This window comes from Sturnus vulgaris, chromosome 3 (genome assembly GCF_052056855.1).
Source record: "Sturnus vulgaris isolate bStuVul1 chromosome 3, bStuVul1.hap1, whole genome shotgun sequence".
NCBI classification, from domain to species: domain Eukaryota; kingdom Metazoa; phylum Chordata; class Aves; order Passeriformes; family Sturnidae; genus Sturnus; species Sturnus vulgaris.
The window spans coordinates 81,898,546-81,911,460 of record NC_142245.1 but is presented as its reverse complement, the minus strand read 5'-3'; the positions used below and the strand labels follow the sequence as shown (position 1 = coordinate 81,911,460).

The following is a 12,915-nucleotide window of genomic DNA, read 5'->3' as shown; positions in this document are numbered from 1 at the left end:
TCAGTCAACCAAAAAATCCAGAAGGTCCCACACCCTTCTGGCAAGTGTGCTTCACTGTATTCGACATCCAAGCTGAATATCTGATTTCACTGGAACACTAGTTCTATGGCTTTGACAATATTGCATGTGTGGAAAGCTCAATCGACTGCCAAATACACTTAATAGTCCACTGTGAATTTAAAGACTAACTCTGCAAATGTAATATTAGAGTAGATGAGTAACACAATCATTCTACCTTACACATAAAAGTATTTTGAACAATTTGCAGGGGCAATCGAATAATTGATCGCTTGCCTAAAGCAGCTTGAAGTTTATTCAATAAATGTTTTCTTCCAGCAGTGAGGCCTAATTTTAAAAATTCATATAGCTCCCACTGGTTCTGTGCTTGAACTCTTGAGCTACTGGTATTTTCCAGATTGGCAGCCAGAGGAACGCAGGAGGAACGTGTGGAATCACGCACAGTGACCACATGAGCATTAGATTGGATTCCATCCTCCTGAAATACACCCTAGCCTTTCCACCTAAGATGGTTTGTGTAACACAGTAGGCCCAGCTCTTTCCAAAAACTGTTTAATCAGAACCTTAAGAGCACAACATACTTTTTTGGAGACATTTATCTACGGATATTCAAAAATCAGTCTTTCTTTGCTTTTTAAAAGCAAGGAACAATTCATAGGCAGTTGGCAGTCCAAGTAACACCCAACAGGTAAAGAATTATCTATCAGAGAGCAGATGAATAGTATGAGTAAGTCAAACTATTCAGGCAGGGCCTGCCTTTCTTAAATCTCTGCTGGCTGGATCTGACACCTGGTTGCCCTGCACAGCAGTTGGCAGTCCAAGTAACACCCAACAGGTAAAGAATTATCTATCAGAGAGCAGATGAATAGTATGAGTAAGTCAAACTATTCAGGCAGGGCCTGCCTTTCTTAAATCTCTGCTGGCTGGATCTGACACCTGGTTGCCCTGCACATGTCATGTTAAGGCACTAAGGATGATCTGCCCCATGAGCCTCCCTGGAGCTGAGGTCAGGCTCACAGCCTGTAGTTCCCCAAGCTCTCCTTCCAACCTTCTTTAGATGAATGTCATATTGGCTCACCTCCAGTCACCTGGGCCCTCTCTATTTGATCAGGGATACTGGCAAATTATTTAAAGCGGCTCAGTGGTCACCTTCACCAACTCCCTCAGTACCCTTGGGTTGATCCCATCAAACCCCATGGACCTGTGTGTGTCTAAGAGATGTAGCACATCACTGACCACATTTTCCCCTTGGATTATGGGGGCTACATTCCGGCCCATGGGGCTGGGTACCTGGAGAATGACTGATCTTACTATTAAAGACTGAGGCAAAGAAGATAGGAGGTGCCACCAAGATTTCCTTCATACTTTGTCACTGCATGTGATAAAAGGATAGAGATTCTCCTTCACCTTTGTCTTATTTCTATACAGAATTTTTGTCTTTATTTTTTAGAATTTTTGTCTTTATGGATAATTACAACAGTAGTAAGATTGCAAATACTGTATAGAGTATTATATTTTAATATAATAAAGGATAGACTAACTCAGTGTTTGCTGTGCTCATCAATGTATGATTCAACCATTAGTTTCTCCTAGCAAATTTTAAGCCTCAGACCTGTAACAGCCCTGTGACACCTCCATTAGCTAAGGCAAATAATTAACCTGCTGCTTGACCTGCACAATCACCGGTGTAAAGCAGGCAGCATGTTCTTCAAAGCCTTTGAGAGGACCAGTTTTAAGGACACAAATTCATCCATTCACTAGACTTCAAAAGATGAATCTCATAAACCTTGTTTCTCCCTTTGTCAAGGTCTCAATTACTGTTCAGAGATGTGGAAGAGTCTGAATCCTTAAGTGCAAACCAACTCATTGTCTTTCCTCTTTAAAATAAAATTGTGGGCTGTGTCCAATATTACATCAAAATAAATTTAAGGGTTTGGGGGAGTAAATGAGACTCCAAATTTTAGTATTAGGTGTACATGGATGAAAATCAATTGAGAAGATAGAAAGCTTAAGTGTGACTGTGATGGGTATGCTGAAACCTTTGCTCCTACTGAGGTATAACCAAGCAAGCTACTGAGAGAAGAGACTGACAGTACAAAAGTAATCTGCAATAAAAGTCTAGACCTTCTTGAACAGGGAAAACTGGAGAAATGGCCATATTTACTTAAATGAACTTAAAATGAATATTTACTTCCTGCTTAGACCATGCAAATAGGTATTTATTCTGTAATAATTAAACTCATTAAATTTACATAGTTTGAAACTTCTACATTTTTTGTTTATGCTTTTATCCAATACCAACAGTGAAAGTGAAGAACAAAGCATGACTTGGGCTAGCACCTTATTATATTTGTTATAAACCTAGTTCACTGAAAAGATGATACAGTATTTTTGTATTCGATACTATGATATTAACTCAAACCCTTAAATTGCATGCGATCAGCATTCAAGGTCATTTTAAACCTCCTATACATCCTTCCACCATAAAACCTTTTAGAAGTATCCAGTGGTCCCTTCAGCTCCAAGACACCTACGTAACTTTGTTATCCCTAATTTGGGTCAATTTTGCTCTAGTCCAAAGTCATTCCAGACCTTCCCCCAGGAAGGGCTAACATTTTTCTTTATGTTTTTGACAGAGAAAGAACACCATTCGTAATGGTTTTCAATAAACTCTTTCTAAGTTTCAGAGCTTGTTCTCAATCTTCTTCTGCTATGATTTACTTGGACACCATCTGCAAATGAATTATTGTACACAGGAAAACATCAGATGAGATGCAGTCTTCTGACTTAGAGCAAAATTTCAAAGAACTGTTAAACGGCAACCACTGCATTTCCCTACCCCCTTTGAATTTCTAGATTAATTCCAAATGTAGATACAAACAGTTCAGTCTGCCTATTCAATGTAAAAACTCTCCAAAGAAAAAGAATTGATATTTGATTTATAACATACCATGCATTCCCCAGTTTTGCAACTTTTGTGGGTGGAGGTGGTACAGTTACTAGAGTGGTAGGCTCCAGGCTGCTAGCCACTAATCCATTATCTTTTGCTGCCAGGGCAATCATTTTCCTTTGCTTCTGAGAAAGCTTGATTCCATGAGACACCATTCTGCTGTGAATGGACATTGCAAAGAAAGAAGATGTAAGATCAGTGTCCTTTGAGATTACTCACCTTTAATCCAGCAAATTAAAATGAGAAATAATTTATTTCCTAAACGAAAATACTTTGCTTAGAGTGCCAAAAAGCAGAGGGGAGGGCAAGGGCTCAGATGGCCAGGAAGCCAATACAAAGGATCAATTAATATCAACAGTGACAGAAAGAAAAGCATCATAGGAGTATTCTTCACATAGATGACCATAAATAAAAATATGCAGAGTAGGAATCAAGTCACCAAAAGAGGATTACCACCAGATGAAGACTATTTTCTAATATTGTGATTTTTTAGAGACTGTCAAGCTTAGCTCCCTTAAAACAAAACTATTCATACATTACAAAAAAATGTATTCAACAGCATAGAGCCATTTCTTATATCTGTTATAATTTTCTTTTCTAAGCTATTTGGATTCTTCAGTCTTGGCTCTTTCGTTTGCAGTTTCTGAATCTATCTAGCAACCAAGCCTTTACCAGGTTCCATGAGTACTGTCCTAACCCTCCTTTACAAGAAAGCCACACCTCAAAGGCCATAAGAGTCACCTCCTGTTCTCTTCCATATGTCACCACTTAAACAACACTAGGTTTAATAGACTGCCTTGTAAAAAAGCACATTTCTCTCCCTGTGTCTTTTGGGATGCTTCTACAAGAAGGAACCACACCTGCTTCTGTCTGAAGAATTGTCAACATAAGGACATGTGCTCTGGGAGAGGTCAGAGAATGCAAGACAAGAAATGAACTTCTCAAATGTAGTACTCATGCACTAATTTCCAAAGTCAAGTCTTGTCTAGGGACAAGAATTAATTCATTTTGGTCTGAAACAGAAAGGCTCAGCAGGACAGGCCACTTATTTAAGGTACTAGCTCACTTGCTCTTTTGCAGTAATTGACAAAACAAGACTACAGTAAAATAAAGGAATACATTTTGCAGGCTCAAAGAAGAACAACATAATGAAGTAAACAAAGCTGTTCAAAACCAAATAGAACAACTTTCGTCCTGCTTTTTTTAAACTAAACCACTAAGTAAATTCACAACAACCTAGCCTATCACACTTTTTTATAGATTTTGGTTTTTTACCAACCTTGAATTTGCCTTTGGCATGGTTCCACACTTCTGCATACTTTCTTCAATTTCCATGATGGTTCTCAGATCCATAGCAGGAGGACTGGCAGGGCTAAATGAAAAATAAAAAGTTACCTCACAAGGCACTGATTTTTACTTACATTCCACAGTTCCAGCCTTCACTGAAATCCTCTAAATCATACATAGGATTGGTAACTGGTTGTATAATTTATGTCTGTTTCCTCAATTATGGCAAACCTCAAATAAAATGTTTCTGACAAAACATTTATAAATATATACATTTTTAAGAGCACACTATAAAAATACTTTCAAGACTCATTATACTATGAAACATGAAGATGTGAACTATGATTACTTTAGAAAAATTAGATCTCTAAAAAAATTAGATACCTAAAACTATGATTACTTGAAAAAAATTAGATAGCTAAATAGGGATACTTATTTAGTAGTAAAATGCTCATGCGAAGTTATAGAGAGGCACTGCTCGCAGCTCTGACCTGAAGGTTGAATTAGATCTCTCTTTGATGTACAGGATTAAAATTATTTCACATGATAAACAAAACAGTTTTTGCAGTCAGAGCACTACACAAACATCAGTAACATTCTCAAATGTCAGGTAGTTTCTTTTTCACACATGACCTAATTTTAAACTTTCATAGAAACGAGCATGAATTAAATCCAGACATTTTCAAGCTTTACAAAAAACTATTAATTAAAACAAGTGAACTTAAAGGCATCTGTAAACTAAACTGCATTACAACTCGATTCAAAGACAGGCTTTGAAATAAAACATAACCAGCATTTCCTCCATCTTTCCTTACAGATAAAAAATAAACTCCATTTTTTTATTGTTGTACCAGTTAAACCTCTGGTATTGAATTTTACAGCCCATTTAAGTCTAAAGGCCTAAAAAATCTTGAAGTACAGTGGAGCTTCTAAAGGCTTCAAGCATGGTATGATTCTACAAAAAACTCTCAAGTATTTTTCACAGTGTTAACCAAGTAGGTGTTATAAAAACAGGTATTAGAAGTGCAGACTGGAAGCAATTAAAAAATAATATATACAGCATTGTTTTCCTCAATTAATAATTACAAAATACACTCCTTTTATTAAATTACCAAAATCCTGAGTTCATGTGTCAAGTAATGTACAACCATTTTGAAGAGCAGATAGCTTTTTAGTCTGAACAGAACATTATTAGCTTTCACTACCAAGTGTAAAACAGTGACTGTAAGTATTACTGCACCTGAAGCTGGTTGCTACCCAATTGGGAGAGCTTGCAGAGTTATGTCTGGCACTGGGAATGGACTGAGGAACAGACTGCGTCAATGCTGATGCTCCCTTGTATGACTTCATCTCCTTATTAGGGTGAGAGGTTTTCACACTCTGACTGCATACTTTGTCCTTCATCTAAAAATCAGGCAGAAAATTATTGAACACTACAAACATTAAATTTTATTTTCTTAATCAAATAAACAATAACTCCTCAAAATTGTCTACTCCATCGTAAGTACAACAGCATCACAGAAAGACTCTAAAACACAAACTCTGCTTTTGAAGGACTAGTTAAACACAAACAAAAAAATTGCTAGGAGGAAATCCAACCTCAGTCCTCTCTGAATGAAATCCTTTTGTGAAGTCAGGGGACTGCAAGTCTCTGGGACTACTCACTCCTGCATAACTGCCTTCAGAGTCAGACGTTAAGAGTTCTGGAAGTGATTCTACTGAATTGGCTTTATCCAGTTTTACTGAGCCTAGAAATAAGATAGTACAACTATTAAATCATGAGAGCCTGACTAAACAACCCTTAACAAACACAAAAGTTATTCACTCCACATGATGAATATAAAACAACCGCAGTTTCCCTAGTCCAGAATACTAGCCAATGGTAAGTATAAGCAAATTTTAGGCTATCCTAAATATTTTTTCAGAATAACATTATTCCCCGTTTTCTTCCTCTGTGTCACAATATACAAACAACACCACCACTCTTCCTTTAAATTCTTCTACCATCTTTTCAATAAAAAGTGGCTAATTTATTCTTTATGTTTCAGGAATAAAAATCCATAGTGCATTAACAGAAATGTTCCACTTAGTAAAACCACATGAGAAAATGTGCATTATGCTTATTTGATAAAACGCATGTTTTTATCTGAACTTTGGGCACAAACTTCACATGAAAAACACCCTTTAATAAAAACCCTTAATCTTAAGAATTCACTGTTTAAATTCTAAGATTTCCTTCTATACAGAAATTGCATTGCTTATTACACTTTATGTTCTGTTTTTATATCTGAAAGGAATCTCTTTCCCACTGACCTGTAGAAGCTGGACTCTGAATAATATCTGAGAGATTATATCCTCCAGAGCTGTCAGACCGTTTCCGTGGCTTCTTTTTTGCCTTAGTTTTTGCTTTTTTGAAAAGGGCTTCCCTAATAGGGGAAAAAACAAACAAAAAAAAACACAGAATGCATTAAAGCCAGAGAAACTGAGCTTCAGAACTACGCATGCCAATGTCAAGTTTTCCAGTCAGCCACAGTAGTTATACTTCAAGCAGTAGTACCTGATCTCAGCAACTGGCACGAGCTGCTTGCACCTGCTCTGCTTATGCACTGGCACAACCATTTCATAAATTATTTTAGGGGAAAAAAAAAGAATTCAGGAGGAAAGGAGAAAAACTCTTTCCAGTCTAGATGTAGCCTCTGGACTATTATACTGCACACAGACTTCTGCTGAGACAGTGGAAGAAGCAGCTGCTGCACAGGCTGGCACTGCCACCTAGGTCAGATTAAACCTGCTACACATCACAGCAACTGACACAGAGCAAATTAGAAACAACTCTCCACGTTTTTCTCTCTTGCTTTCTCCTGAATTACTGAAGTTCAATAAATGCCACAGTTGGTCTCACTTTTCCCCAATGTAAACATTGCCATCATGATAATACTAGCTTTACAATAAAGCAGATATAGCATGATGTTACCTAAATGTCATGTGTTCATATACATGTTATCAGGAAGAGTGAAATCAAATAAAAGGCCTTTCATTTTAACAAAACTACTAGATATTCAGAATTATATTAATTGCCTCTACACTGCACTATTTCAAAGCTTCTTTAAGCAGCTTTTTGTGAAGTAACTATAGAACGACTTCATAATTCCTGCAGCACTACCTTACAATACTAGGAATGTCTATTTTTCAATCCTTGGATTACTCAATTCCCTAGAAGTTACCACCTAGCCTTGAAAAACACTAAAAGGCTTGAAGTACAAGTTCATTTAGTGCAACATTTCTGACACAAGTGCTCAGAATGGTACACAATACTGCAGGTGAGGTTTTTTTCTGCATGCTGACATTGTATCACACTATTTGGAAGCCTGTTACCAAGCTAGACTATCATACTACAAAGCTCTGCATTTCACTTGACAATTCTGTTAATATCAAGAAATTTAGATTATCACAATTTTTCAAACAGATCTATAGCACGTTCAAGTCTGTTTTTTCTCTTTTGATTTCTTCTAATTCAGTGAAGTACAATGAACTGCACAGTTGGTCTCACGCATATCCAGATACTCTCATCACAGGCACAACTCCCAAACATCGCTGTGAATGCTCAATTTGCAACCTTTATTCACATGCTACTTATAAATTGAAAGTGCTCTGCTGCAGTTTTGCAACATTTTCAAAGACTTCAGGAAACTGAAAATGCTCTTTGAAATCTCAATTTCTTAATATTTCAGTTCTGAACTTAAAAGCAGTCAGGCACCAATGCAAATGGGGATTAATACCACACACAGTTCATCTAGTTAAAATATTGATGAGAAACAGATACTTACTGAGAATTTTGTTCTGTATTCATTTCTTCCCTTAAAAAGACAAAATTCTCTCCATCTTCAGGCTCAAAAGAACTTATGTCAGGTCCATCTGGATAAGGAGTAATTACTCTCCTGACCATAGCTGGAATCTGTAGTTGTAAAAGCCATTACATTAAGTTTCTCTTTAATTGTATTCTAGCAAATTTGTGTAAGAGGACCAAAACTGATCATAATTTAAAACACTTTCACAGATCAGGTAGCTAATTACTTAAGAAGTTTATAAACTTAAATTATATCTTTAAGCAAAATTGGAGATATATCTTAAGTGATAGACTCAAAATGCCTATGTTTCATCTATTGTTAACTTATGGCAAAAAATGCTTCAAGATTTTGCAAACATTTATCTTTTCCTCTTAGAGAATACTGCATCATAATGCGTCTTGGCTTTCACCATTGCACTACAGTTCAATTTTCGCATTATTCTTCTTACTGAGTTTAACATCTATACGATCACCCTGAACCTTTCAGCTTTCTTCTTCTTTCTTCTAAGTAAGGGATGCTCTTTTCCCTAGGTTTTGCTTACACTGTTGCATGCAACAATCATTAATTACAGAACAATATTATGTTTAATGTGTATAACTAAATAATTTAAAAGACACAACACTGTTGCAGCAGTAGCTAGTGAATAATGAAATATGAACTCCTTGAGAGTGATAGTAACAGCAGACAACTACCTTTTGAGTCAGATGTTCCACTTCAGCCTGTTGCCTACAGACTCCACAGGTATGTATTTATCACTCACCTATTCTCATTTGACACCTAATCAGCTTACACTCAAGTTGCACAACTTACCATTTTCCTGTAATAAACAGAAAGATCCTTCACAACTTCATCACTTAAGACATCTAGAGTCCTAAAAAAGAGAAAATTATTCTTAAAAACCAAATTAATCTTAGCAGCTTATAAAACATCATATTAATAAAAAATTCGAATGAATATTTTGGATGAATCTCACCTACAGGTATTATCACCTATTCACTGTGGTCAGTGTAGAGGAAAACACTGAACACAAAATAAAAACTAATCAATACCTTTGTTGTAGGGCAGGTTTAAATACACAACCTTCCCCCCTACCTTTACTTACAGTCACAGCCAAAACAGACCTATATAGTTAAGTTACCAAGAACTAGTCATTGCTTTACCTATTTCTGCATACTATCTTTCTGACATGTATCTAAATACTCCAAATCTATGTAAATTCTCCATAAAACACACAACATAACATAGATATTTATCCCAAAAAAACAATATTACAGCAATAAACTTGACTCAACAGAATAATTTTGTCCATGTGAGCAGTTCTCCTTGCTAAACGTTGTCAGGACTTAGTTCTGTCTCAGGTTTCTCAAATTAAAAGTCCTTCTACACAATACTAACATTTTCAGATTTTCACTAAAATGTAGATACAGTCTTAATCATAGTAAGAATGTTGCATGTTCTTTCTATGCTTAAGATAAAACAAAGCCGAATTCCAAGTAATATTTAAGGCAATATTACTAGATTTTTACTCTTCTCTCCAAAATCAAAGGTTAGAATGTTTATATTTTATAAAGAGTTGAAGAGGGAAATTGTTGACATGAATTAACTCCTGTATCTGGGATGCAAGTGAAGCCACTGTGTGACACGGCAATGAAATTCTGCCATTCTAAACTGTTTCAGATCTCCAAGAACTTCTGTAAGTGAGAAGTCTAACAAAAAGGACAGAGAGGACTAATAATTGAGATTTTTTTTTTGCTGCGTTTTTTTGGTGTTTCTTTTAAGGTTTTGTTAGAAAAGAACGTCAATCAGTGCTGATAAGGCTTCCTCTGAGAAGATGATATGTACTTAGGAAGCCATCTGAAGGCCTGTCTAAAAGCATCAAGGGAAGGAAGGCAAGGGCACACATTCAGCTTTTCAGAACTTTAGAGCTATCAACTGTGGAAAGCAAGGATAATAAATTAATTTGTTCAGCTCCCACTGCAGACATTAAAACAAAAAGACTATCAGATGGCAAGTCCATCCTCTTTGGACAATGAAGCAGCTATATAACACAGCTACTTAAAATAAATCAAATACGTATAGTAACAACCACGTTTAACAAAAACCCCACCCAAACAATCCTAAAACAAAAAATCCCCACAATAATCCCCATCCCCCAAGAAAACAACCTCCAAATGGAGGGAAAAGTCCCACAGCAGTTTTATGCATCTTTAAAAACACTTTAAAACCCCGAAAAAGACTAGACCTAATGTTAAAACCCACTGAATTCAAGAGAGGCTCTTCATGCCAAACTGTAACATATAGTTTTGTACTACAGAACTCGTACAGTATGTACAGATATTTAAATAGCTTCTTTCTCCCTAACTGGCAAAAATGAGCCTACCTTTAAACTAGCAGCATTCGGTTGCGTTTTAACATTAAACTATCCATGTTAGTTATTCCAATCCTTTTACCTTTTTAAATTTAAATTTTACAACTTATACATGACACATTTGCATTCCTGCTTACCTTGCTTCAAGCAAAGCTGCCATATTGAGTCCTATGAACTGCAAGCAGGATAATTTTAGCTGTTCAGCATTATACATTGCTGAGAACTCCAACAGCTCAGCAGCGTTCTTTAAGGTAACTGCAGAAACAAAACATAACAAACAGAATTAGATAATTGGCTTTACCATCAAGCAGCCGTTTTAAGACTTACTGTGCATTCAAACGTATCCTATACTACCTTATTCCTAGAACAAATGCTAATGCTCAAATGGTCATAAACTATAGGATGCCCCACGTAACTTTGTAGCAGCTTGTATGCAATGGCTGCTACACAGAACTAAAAAGCCCTACCTACAAACAGATCTGTTTCAAAATATTAAAACCCATCAGTCCAAAAAAAAAAGAAAAAGAAAGATAAAAATAGCAAGTTTCACATATAGCATAAAGAGCTGTTAAATCTCCAAATGTTGCAATTTAGTAGGAAGAAAAAAATAAAAGGAGTGAAAGAGGAGAGAGGGAACACTAAATACAAGGACAGAAATAGAAACAGAATTCATTTTATTATATTTTAAAGAAAGACATTTCAATTCAATGAAAGAAAGGTTTTGTTGGGGTTTGGGGGCTGTTAGCCTTTTCCTTTTTTTTTTACTTTTTTTAGTAAAGAGCATGAGATGAAGATGATGCATAAGGAATGGATTATGCTAACCTAGAATATTGCTCAAACTTAAGCAGTTAATAGCAGCCAGGCAATGAACATTAAAATATAAACACCTGAAAGGCAGATACACAAATTCTGTGCTGCAAAAGGCAAGAACATCTGAAAATAACATTTTTTATTCGACAGCCCTTTGCAGCACATGTGAAAGGACTCACGTTTTTCTGCAATGGCTACTTCACAGATTTCTTTGAGTCTGGATATAAGAAGCTGGTCTGCTACCACAAGAACGTTACATATGAATTCCACATTTTGAGAGTCTGGAAAACAAAGCAGCATGTAAATACCATGGGCAAATCAAAAAAACATACACCTTCAATGACATTTTACCAAAGCATAAATATAATGCCTTCACAAATTTTGATGGGATTTTCACAGCACAAGGAATAGCTTAGAAGAGCACCAACAATCCACTTTTTGAAGCAAGAGAAGGCTGGAAAAGGAAAACTGCAGCTTGACAAACTAAAGGAAAGGTAAAACAAGGCCTGGGGTACTGCTATCCCCTCAAACTCTAAAGAAAGAACCAAGATTTCTGATTTTTTTAAAATATAACTCAAACACAAGCATATTAAGTTTTGAATTTCTATTTTAAAAATACAAACATTGCAAGAGTTATAGTTGAAAATATATTAATGGCACCTTTTATGGCAAGAGCTTCATCTGTATACAAGTAATCCACAATTATCTGTAGTATGTCAGAATGGATGGGCATTTCCAGAGCTGAACAGGTAGCCTAAAAGACAGCAGTATTTAAAGAAAAAAAAAAAAAAAAGAAGAAGAAATAGAGTAAGAGAAGCTGACTACTTGGAATAAAATACAAAATTAAGACAGCAACTATATTAAGAAAATAACTCAGATTGAAAGTCACATATTCAAAATTAAACAATTACTTAAGAATTTGTACAAAATCTGTCCAAGTTTCTCAATCAAGAATTGATTGTAGCAAAGCAATTAAAATCTGTCCAAACTTCTGAATAAATACCCATGAAAAAGTTTGATGTTTGATCACTTTGATCATCTACTCTAACAAGCCTCCTTGATCATATTTCTTTACCCACAATTGCCTAAAACTAGAACTACAGGAATTCTCTATGCAAATACTGAACTGCTTTCCTTTCAAGGTCAAAAGATCTAATGAAATCACAAGTTGCCAAAAAACAGTAATATTAAAGTAGTCACTACTGTTAATGCCTCTGAAAATAAGGTCCTCATCAAGTCCTCCATTTGAAAACCATCCTTACCATTAAGGCAAGACTTTTGTAAGAGCAAACATTTGCACTAAACCATGTAACTGTCACCATTTGTGTCTACACAACATCACTGCTTCACTACTTTGGTTTACTTCAGGTGGTACCCAAGTAAAGCTTCATACTAAATACTTCGTACTTTGCTTTAGATCATGCTGCTGGTACTGACATATTTTCCTTCTAAGGTTTAAAAACTTCTTACATACATTAAGATTTTTATAAACATCTTCAGCCCTTCCTTCACAACATATTTACTTATTAATTTAGGTTGATTTAGATTTAATTAAACCATAATAGGCAATTTATGAACTACATACTAGTAATATGCAAAACCATGGTACAAATGGACACTCAACACTTAAAAAA

At 35.7% G+C, this 12,915-nt stretch overlaps 1 protein-coding gene across 2 annotated transcripts in view; it reads right to left on the bottom strand.

The window, feature by feature from the left end:
* IBTK (inhibitor of Bruton tyrosine kinase) overlaps positions 1-12,915 on the bottom strand; it is a 54,011-nt gene that overhangs the window by 12,488 nt on the left and 28,608 nt on the right. Inside the window, exons 16-25 of one of the 2 annotated variants that reach the window (XM_014877810.2) lie at positions 11,942-12,035; positions 11,461-11,562; positions 10,609-10,726; positions 8,914-8,974; positions 8,083-8,210; positions 6,569-6,681; positions 5,855-6,003; positions 5,496-5,659; positions 4,248-4,340; positions 2,969-3,127 (exon numbers count right to left, since the gene is read on the bottom strand). In XM_014877810.2, the coding sequence (XP_014733296.2) occupies positions 2,969-3,127; positions 4,248-4,340; positions 5,496-5,659; positions 5,855-6,003; positions 6,569-6,681; positions 8,083-8,210; positions 8,914-8,974; positions 10,609-10,726; positions 11,461-11,562; positions 11,942-12,035 (1,181 nt within the window). The remainder of the gene's footprint in view (positions 1-2,968; positions 3,128-4,247; positions 4,341-5,495; positions 5,660-5,854; positions 6,004-6,568; positions 6,682-8,082; positions 8,211-8,913; positions 8,975-10,608; positions 10,727-11,460; positions 11,563-11,941; positions 12,036-12,915) is intronic. The other variant, XM_014877811.2, reaches the window with a different exon arrangement.